The 9,485-nt window shown below is 36.4% G+C and overlaps 1 protein-coding gene across 3 annotated transcripts in view; it reads right to left on the bottom strand.

Moving 5' to 3' along the window:
* Window positions 1–11: 11 nt before the first annotated feature.
* Window positions 12–9,485, bottom strand: part of TMEFF1 (transmembrane protein with EGF like and two follistatin like domains 1) — a 111,612-nt gene continuing 102,138 nt past the window's right edge. For 2 of the 3 annotated variants that reach the window (XM_085310688.1, XM_085310687.1), the window contains 3 exons: window positions 7,120–7,243; window positions 2,591–2,749; window positions 12–1,162 (listed from right to left, as the gene is read on the bottom strand). In XM_085310688.1, coding sequence (XP_085166814.1) covers window positions 1,078–1,162; window positions 2,591–2,749; window positions 7,120–7,243 — 368 coding nt within the window. In that variant the 3' untranslated portion in view covers window positions 12–1,077. Of the gene's footprint in view, window positions 1,163–2,590; window positions 2,750–5,741; window positions 5,841–7,119; window positions 7,244–9,485 lie in introns of all 3 variants that reach the window. The other variant, XM_085310689.1, reaches the window with a different exon arrangement.

The following is a 9,485-nucleotide window of genomic DNA, read 5'->3' as shown; positions in this document are numbered from 1 at the left end:
AACAGAGGCCATACAGTGAAATCATTGTATTGTGACATGCTTTTCCAGTTCAAAATGTTGAAAGCATTTTTTATTGAACAAATTATTAAATTATTATTATTAAATCCTACATGCAGAACTTTGAAAGCCTAAACTACATGTTAAACATCTGAACACATCCTATTCACATTTTATCTCTGGATCTCTCAAACAACAACTAACTAACTATTAATGTAGYTACGTCCAGTAGACTAATTGGATGAACATTTTCAGCTCTTGAAAATATACAAGAGCACTAGTAAAACACTATATAATCTGTATTCCCTTTAAAAAAGTTTAAGTATTAAAACAGTTTCAACAATGATAAAGTAGGCTTTATTCCAATTATTTGAATTCAGTTATTCAACACCAATTTTTACAATACCTAAAGACTACTAAGATCTACTTCTTTTGGACCTGTTCCATCTGTTCTACTAGGTAATTTCCCAAATTATGAAATTTATATTTTTCCTCTTTAAAAAATTGTTGAAATTATTTATGAAGATGGTAGTGCTTAGACCCAGCCCATACATTTTATAAATATGTTACAACTACGCACAGCACACAGCTTCACAGTTCATGCGATAGGCAGTGTCTAAAAAAATCAGTAACTAACTTCCAAAAACATTTAAATATCTACGGTATTTAAACACAGTGTTTTCTAGTTTCTCATAAGAAAAGTAAACCGTAAACATTTTTACCTTTTGTTCATGCCTTGTTTGCTAGGTAATATTTTATTGTTTTGCTTTGTAATCTACAACCATTGGTGAAATAAGTCTGTGTTCCCCAAAATATTACATTCCTTGAATAAAGCACAAGTCTATTATATAACCATGTGATACAGATACAGAAAATGAACTACTGTATTGAAAAACATAAAAGTAAAGTTACTAAAACAGTCCATAGCTGTTAGAGTTGATGCTTTCAGAATACAGATCAACATTGTTACACTAAAAATGTTCAAAAATAAGGCCTCTGAAATAAATATTTCCATTCTTTAAAAAAAAGATATAATAAAAATGTACACCACATGGTCATGTAGGTATAAAAATTACTAAGTTAAACCATTCTGGATGACGTATCTGAAGTAAAATGGCCTAGATTTTGCTTCTGACGACGTCCTCTGTTGTTTTTGGGGCATTTTCTGTTTTAAAAAAGGAGAAAGGGATGTTTTTACATATGCCATATAAAATTTAAATGAACAATAGTAAATTGATTTTGTTTTCTATTCTCAACATAAGAAAGAGTATTTCAGCTGTGCTGACTAGGCAAATGTTCCTGCTGTTTGGTACCAGACTGACACCTGCATCACCTGTGGGAGTCAAGATCACCCTGAAGGAAGGGCTGCTTGGATTTGAGACTGAAAGCAGTAAGGTGCTAAGTACTTCAACCTTGATCCAGTAAAAACCACACTGCTTGAGTAAGTGCACTGGCTTTACTCTAAAATTCAGAGCATGGTATGATTGTTGCAGGATCAAGCCCAGGGACTACAGTCTTTCATTCAGGCTTTGCAGTACATGACCTTCAGGTGCCTTGCTACTTACTGGCCCCTACAACACAGAGCCCACCTTGCAGACTTTCTGTGGGACACTCAAGCTTTCCCTTTCTTGGGGATGGTTACATGATTAAGAAAGGATTTATGAAAGCCAGCAATTCTGAGTGGAAACAGACTTACTCAGTACTTCAGACAGTGGGCAATGCAAGATGGAGCACTTCTGCTGGAAGGTACCATGACAGCCTGCCTGCCCACTGTATGGGAAGTTGCTGGGAGGATGAGAGAGGAGGCTGCCTGACCTGTCACATAAACGTTTGGACCAGCAGGGTATTGGGTAAAAAAAGGGATGACCTTAATTCCATGAGCTGAACATGTCTTTTATATGTGCAGGCAGCGTTAGATTTGTTTGAGAATACCTGCTACACTGAATCTTACAAGAGAGATAGGGAAGGATGCCTACATTGTTCATTTTATATGGGTGTTGCTCAGCATCACTAAGCTTGGAAAGTTGTGCACTAATGTAGTAGCAGAAAGCTCTATGAGCCTTTAACTGTAACTTAAAAAGTGAAGAAAGCAAAGGAAGAATTGAAAAAAAAAAAAAAAAAAAAAAGAGAGAGGTAAAGTGTGGCATGGATGCCAAAATGTAGGATGCAAATGCTTCATGCACCTATAAAACTTGACAGCAACAACCTAACAAGTCTCTAGTTTCAGTGGGATTGGAGGGAATCATATCTTCTATAAGATGTAATTAATGTTTGAATTTCTCCAGTAAGGGTCAAAAACATTAGCTGACCTTTTAGATACGCTGCAAGGCTGATCTGCTCTGCTAGGTGTATGGCTTGACGATTCAGAGTGATCACTAATTATTTGTGAATTTAACTGAATGTATGTTATATGACATAAATTGGCAATATGATGCTGCATAATCATTCTACTCAGCCATTATGTATTTTTGATTTGGATATTTCTAAATATATGTTGAAGTACACAAAACTTAATGAAGGTCAAATATTTAAGTACATAAAAGATATATATACAAACAATGTGTAATTTTACACTGGTTCTGTATTTACCTACCTTGTTATGCACATGACAATTGCAACTATAATGGCAATCTGTACAGCTCCAATTATTGCTGCAATAAGGACGTGCGTAAGCTTTTGTCTACTTGGGACAACATAAAGAATGCTAAAGTCTGTCTTTTCACAGTGCTGTCCAGTGTATCCTGATTCACACCTGAAAAGAAAAGGAGTATTTCATGGAATATGTATTTTGACAACAGTGTAGTCAGTTTTCAGATAAATAAAGAATCAAAGATGTGCAATAAAGAGCTCGGTAATCAATGAAAATGTGAAAGATCAAGACATAGATGAAAGGCCTGGAGAACATTCCAGTGACAGCAGGATGGAAACACATTCTTCAGTGACACCACTGCTATTTCAGCAACTCAGAAGACACTACTTTCTGAAGTCTAAAATGAAACTTAGAGCAAATAGTTAGAGCATAACTATACAAAAGAGTTCCTCTGAGATCCTGCCTGTTTTGTGAATGAGTGAAGCAGTGTGGATGGTAGCTGAGAAACAGCTAGTCGGAAGGCAGATGTGTCTACTGCCTGGATTTGAAAATGGCTTGGATGCCTATGGCAAGAGAAGAACCAGAGAGGATATTCTCCACTATCCTGGATAAGATATTAGTGACCCTCTCTGAAAGGCAACCTTCATGATAAAGGCCCTGATTTTGCACAAGCACATGGGGCAATTTTTAGGAAGAACAAAGAAACTAGATGATACAAGAAGACAGACTAAATGAAACAATAAAATGTGGCAGGAGGCAGAACAGAAGCAGCTGCTCTAATTATTATCTTGCCTGAGCAAACCAGCAGTTATCTCAATGGAAACTCAACAGAGGCTCTTCCTGATCAGTGATACACATTTTCAGTGAACACAAGATGTGACAGTGATGAAGGTGGCAATGAAAACACGCTGTAGAACAATTTTCCAAGGAAAAGAGAGGCTGCAGCACAACAAGGAAAAGCAAGAACTACCCAAGACACCGAGCTGGAGTCTGCACAATCAAAGGCCACAACTTAAAATTCTCCATGTTGCCTGAGCTTTTAATCTCTTCTCCTCTTGCCAGTTTGGGCAGAGAGAAGAAAAACTTCATCTTTCATTTTGAAGTATGAACTTGTGACTGTTTTAAAGGATAGCTTTACAAGCAAAAGAGTAACAAGTTCATTGTACAACCATTCTTTAAAACAGATTGATGTAAATTTATCATTAAGGACAACTGAAACGTACAATTGGCCACCAGTTCTGGATTAGATATCTGGAGATGCATTACAGAGACATAGGCACAGAAACAATCCTATCGTAGACTGGATCAAATAAGCGTGAATGCAACACAGAATCAGTCTCATCCATCCATAAGGTTGGTAAAGCAAGACAGGAACTAATTCTATTTGTAGAAACAAAATAATTACTCCATAGACCTTCCTACAACTGCTAACGCAGTTCCAATCTCCTTTTGCAGGCAGGGAAGAAGTGTTGGGGTTTACATATTCACAATCTTGTGACTATTTTCTCTAGCTGTGGATTGATATCTAAGATGTTCTGGGTTCAGAAATTAAACAAGTTCCAGCAAGAGCAGAATTGTTAAAGAAAAGTCTAAATTTACTATAAGTAAGCTTGATAATTACCATGAAAGGAACCAACAGAAAAATGTACTAGCAAGAAGAGGGAAGAGGACAGGGAACACTCCTCATCACCCAAGAAGGAATGATAAGAAAGAGGACACATTGCTAGAAAAGCTGACTGAATTCTTATTGCTCCTTTGCTTTTATTTTCATTAAAGAAGATAACAACAGGCAAGTATTGTCAATGTTGATCAATGATGAACTGCTTTAAAGCACAGGAGGTAAAATAGAACAGAGGAAGCACAAATAATTCAAGATATTGCCTCAGAAACACTGACATGACAGGAAATTATTTCTGAGAAATATTAAGAGGAGATTCAGGAGTATGGACTTCCTGCAAAGAAGAAGCGTTAATGTTAAGGGCTGGTGGGATGGAAATTCTAGGCACCAATTTACTTTACCTGCTAAAACAGTAGAACAATTTTTAAAGCATTCTTCAGTATAAATATAGAGCATTGTAAATAGAGGACAGCATGGATTTACCAAAATAAATTTATTGACTTAGGGTAATGCTGCTACAGATTTCTTTGCAAGGAGATAAACTGTGCCTTCTTGATACAGCCTGCTGTAAAGACAGGGCAGAACCGTACTGCACAAGGTGGGGGCAACAAGCAATAGTCCAGATCCCAGCTGTACAAGAGCTGTTAAGCTAAATATTATGCAATTTACTGCAAAATCTTGCTCCCTCCCACCTGCCAGCAGTTCTGCTGGTTGCTGGGCAGTGAGCAAGGAGGTTCAATGTCCTCAGTGTCCAGCTGCTGGTCAAAGTCAGAATTTGCGCTATGCACATACTTTCTTGAAGTTTTGTCAGTCATTTGATACATCACATACATCACTACCAGGCAAAGAGGACCAAAATAAAGCATGTACATGCTAGATATGCTGAGAATGCAAAGCACTTGAAAATAATAATCTGCCATTGACATTTATAAATTATATTTTCCGTGTCAGAGAAAGAGAAAAATTTTCTTTAGTAGAAATACTTGATTATTATGACTGATTGCTGTCCGACACAAATCATTTTGATTCTTAAATAACTCAGGACTGTAGTATGCTACATATGCATACTAATGTGAGACGATGAGTATTTAAATGGCCCCCAAAAAATCCAAAAGAGATTTAACACTTAGGGGTCAAGAATAGGCAGTCAGAAATTCTTGACTAAAACCAAATGAGATTTATTGTGATAGGTCCAGTGCCAAGTTACTTTTCAAGCTTAAATAACTAAAGGTTTAAACAAATAATTGAAGGTCATAATAGTAAATATAATTATAAAATACATTATAAAGTGGCATACAATATATTAACGTAATAATAAATATGTGTTTTAATGTAACTGAATCACAAATAATCATTTATTATTGATATTATCCAGAAAAAATTCTGAGAAATCAAAAATACCAGTTCATTCAGCTGGGAATATTTTCTTTGAAATTCCTCTATTTGATTATTTTGAGCACAAATCCATCAGAAATTGTTAAACACAGTTTCAGATCAAAAGAACACTGCAACCAAGTACTACTGCCTAATACCCACCAAAATAATGTTGTGGATGGACTCAGTTTTCCAAGAGAAGCAAGAGCATGTTGGGCTCTCTTGGTTCTGGCCAAAGAAAAGAGAAAGACAAATACAGTTCTAAAGGGAATTTGAAAATAAAAAAGAAAGTGTCTTAGATGGGAAAAGGAAAAATAAAGGTTTCAAATGCTTAAGTCTACAATCACATTGGCTCTTCTTTCTGGGCTTTCTGCTCTCTGGGTAGACTGGAAACACTTAAATTTGGGCAGTAAGAAAAGCCCTAGATACAGTCACTCATTAAAGATCAGGGGAAAAAATCATAATGAAATCTAACAGATTTACAGCTGAATGTTCCAAAAGATAGGAGTACAAGTTTGCAAGATAAATGTTCTTCAGTGAAAACTGTAACAAGTGGGAAATTTCATGTTATTACGAAGAAGCATTCTTTTTCTATGAATAGTCTTTTAAATGTTTTTTTTTTTTTGAAAGAAAATAGAAGCAGAATTTACTTGGTGAAATTTAAATAAAAACCTATTTGGGAGCTAAGGAAATAAAATGGAAAATTCAGATTTCTTGGGAAAATTTAATGGCTTAAAACTGATTTTACTGAGCTGCTAGATTTTATGTAGCAGACAAAAGGCATAGTATAAAGAATATTTTGCAATTCTATTCTATCTATATAAAATAAAGCATATTATTTTGAGAAAGAGTAATAGAATGTTAAAAATAATATATTGATATTCTAGAGAGAATTTGTGAATAGAGCAATAGGCCCAGACAGTATGAGAACAGACTGAAAGAGATCAGTGGGGAATGTATGCTAATACAGAAAGGTCATGAACGGGAAAGAAACAGCATTTTATTTTCTTTAGATAGGATTTAGTGGATTAAAATAAGGAGACAATATTAAGGTCACAAATCTCAAAAGGATTCAGAAGTATCTAATAGCTGAGCTGAAATAAAACAATAGACAACTTCTGTAAGGCCACTTTCATGTTGTGCAAGGATTCAGCATTTTGGGTCCAGAACATACACATGCCACATTCCCATTTGGCTTGACTCCCTGCAGCGGTCCTAGTATTCTCCTGTTCCTCCCTTTTCCCAGGTTTTCAATGATATTTTACTGCCTTTCACCATTCACTCATGTACTAAGACTTCTGAGCCATCACGTTTTAAGCTATTCTAATGGACAGTTATCTGTGCCAGGAGACTTAGCCCTTTCTCCAAGCACTCTTGGCCTCATGACTGAGGCCTACGAACTGCCCACAACACAGAATATGATTTCTGTGCCACTGCTTAGCTATTTACAAATTGATACATTCTGTGATTATGTTTAGAGAGTGTTTTGATTAAGTTTTGCAGTAATTTCAAGAATATTTCATAGGCATTCAGGACTTACCGGCACAAAGCCTTCTGAGTGGAATAAATGAATTCACATTTTCCATGTATACAGTAGCCATTAAAACTTTCTGAACAAGGTATGTGGTTTCCAATGTAAATGTCTTCTCTTTGATCGCTAGCATCTTAAAAAGAAATATACATATTTACAATATTTATAAAAAAACTCAACTAAGAATAGCATATTTTTAAAAACTTGTAGTGGAGAGGGGAATACAGAAAAATAAAGCAAATGCATAAGGATGAAGCTTCAGAGATGCCTATAGAAAGTTGCTAGGATGTAGTGCACTGAAAACTTTCTTTGGAGACATCTAAACATGCTTTTTTGTCAGTTTTGTTGAAAGGGGAAAAGTCTTCATGATACAGAATCAACCTGATGCAGAAAGATCAGCAGAAGTTTTGTCAGTGGCATTGTAGCAAAGGGCTAACACATGGATACATAAAGTTCCCTCCAGCATTTTAGGAGAGGAAAAAACCTGAAGGGTCAAGAAGGAGGTAAACCACATTTTATGATTACTGGATAGAGAACAATGCGATAAAGCCCTAATCTGACTGATCTCACCAGTCAGTATGAGAGAGAGGTGGAACTACTGGAGAGAGTCCAGCATAGGGCTACGAAGATGATCAGAGGACTGCAGCATCTAGCCTATAAGGAAAGATTGTGAGAGCTGGGCCTCWTTAGCCTGAAGAGAAGACTGAGGGGGGGATCTTATCAATGTGTACAAGTATCTGAAGGGAGGGTGTCAAGGGGACGAGGACAAACTCTTTTCAGTTGTCCCATGTGACAGGACAAGAGGCAACAGGCACACAAAAAAAGAACCACCTGAATGTGAGTAGGAATTTCTTTCCTGTGAGAGTGATGGAGCACTGGAACAGGTTGCCCATAGAGGTAGTGGAGTCTCCTTTTCTGGAGATATTCAAAGCCTGCCTGGGTGCAACCCTGTCTAACATGCTCTAGGTGACTCTGCTTGAGCAGGGGTGTTGGACTAGGTGATCTCCAGAGGTCTCTTCCAACCTTACCAATTCTGCAATTCTATGATTTTATAACTGAAATCAAACATGTTAAAATAGCTACCCTGGAAAAACATTTTGCTGGAAAGTTCCATGTATTGAAGTTAGCCTAATATATCAATTCCGCTGGCAGGCAGTCCCCCATGCCCCACGATGTTGTATATCTACTACATTACTAAAACTAACAAAAGTTTTGTACATTTTCAACCATTCTTTCCCCTAAATTATTCTGTAATAAAGTCCTAAACACAGGAGTTTGTATTTGGGTTCTGAACTTCTCTAAAGTGCAGGGATCTAGAAATGTGTATGCTGTGCTGAATTTGTGGAATTATGTTCATTTCCATGGCAATAGACTACAGCGTCTCAAATACAAAATGATAATGAACTGCAGATGCAAAGGAAAAGATGACTGTGGAAAAAAAAACTCTTGTACAACTGCAGATATTTGAAATAACACCTGAAAGGAAAGAGAATGCCTTTATACAACAAAAAACAGCTTGCTGCTGTTTTAAGTTTTCCCTGAACACCTTCTGTTATATTTCCTGATTTGTTCCAAGAAAAATACATATTCTAAATGTTACAGGTTTTAGGTATCAGGAAGCCTGTTGGTTCAAGCTATGCTTGCTAAAGACTTGCTATATTGGAAGAACATTGCCCAAAATGGACACATACTTTAGAAATTGGCCTAATGGAATCAACTATGTTATAGTATGTTTAAGAGGAGAAAACTGGAGACTAGTCACCCTAAACTCGTTACCTTCCTTTTCCTCCAAGCAGTTAACTACTGTCATATCCAGTCTCCATTCAAAGTTATGTACAATTACATTAGTCTGTTTAGATAAGTGCATCATCATGCTTTTACTATATATACTGATATAGAATGTGAGGCCTAATGAAAGACGCAATCCCTGCAAAGAGGGCTGCGTAGCCAGCCACCCAAAGAAGGGCCAAAACTTTGTATTAAACAAAGAATGGTTGTTAAACACAGAAGATTCCTAGTGTAAAATAGACTTTTACTCATATAATGATGAGAACCAATTTTTAATCTGAGAGGCTGGCCAGACTACTTCAGAGCTTCAAAGTAAAAGATTTTACTGGTATAGGAGACTTGAAATATTAATGGAATATAAAAGTATAGCTACTTCTCCAAAAAGAAGAGGCAGGTACAGAATGAGAAATCCTGATGCCCATTGTGACAAGACAAAAACAGCAAGTTGGCTGAATACGGGAAGAGAGACCTTTCTGGCGCAATTTTAGGTAGAAGGAGACTCATAATTATGAATCTAAAGGCTAAAATATTTTATATATTCAGCAAACAGGGTTTATCACAGAGTAATGCACAAGATCTTAAAGCAA

Source organism: Rhea americana, unplaced genomic scaffold, assembly GCF_003343005.1.
Source record: "Rhea americana isolate MKP2758 unplaced genomic scaffold, rheAme1 scaffold_323, whole genome shotgun sequence".
Taxonomy (NCBI): Eukaryota; Metazoa; Chordata; class Aves; order Rheiformes; family Rheidae; genus Rhea; species Rhea americana.
Note: the sequence above shows the minus strand (reverse complement) of the source record. Positions and strands in the feature narration are given on the sequence as shown.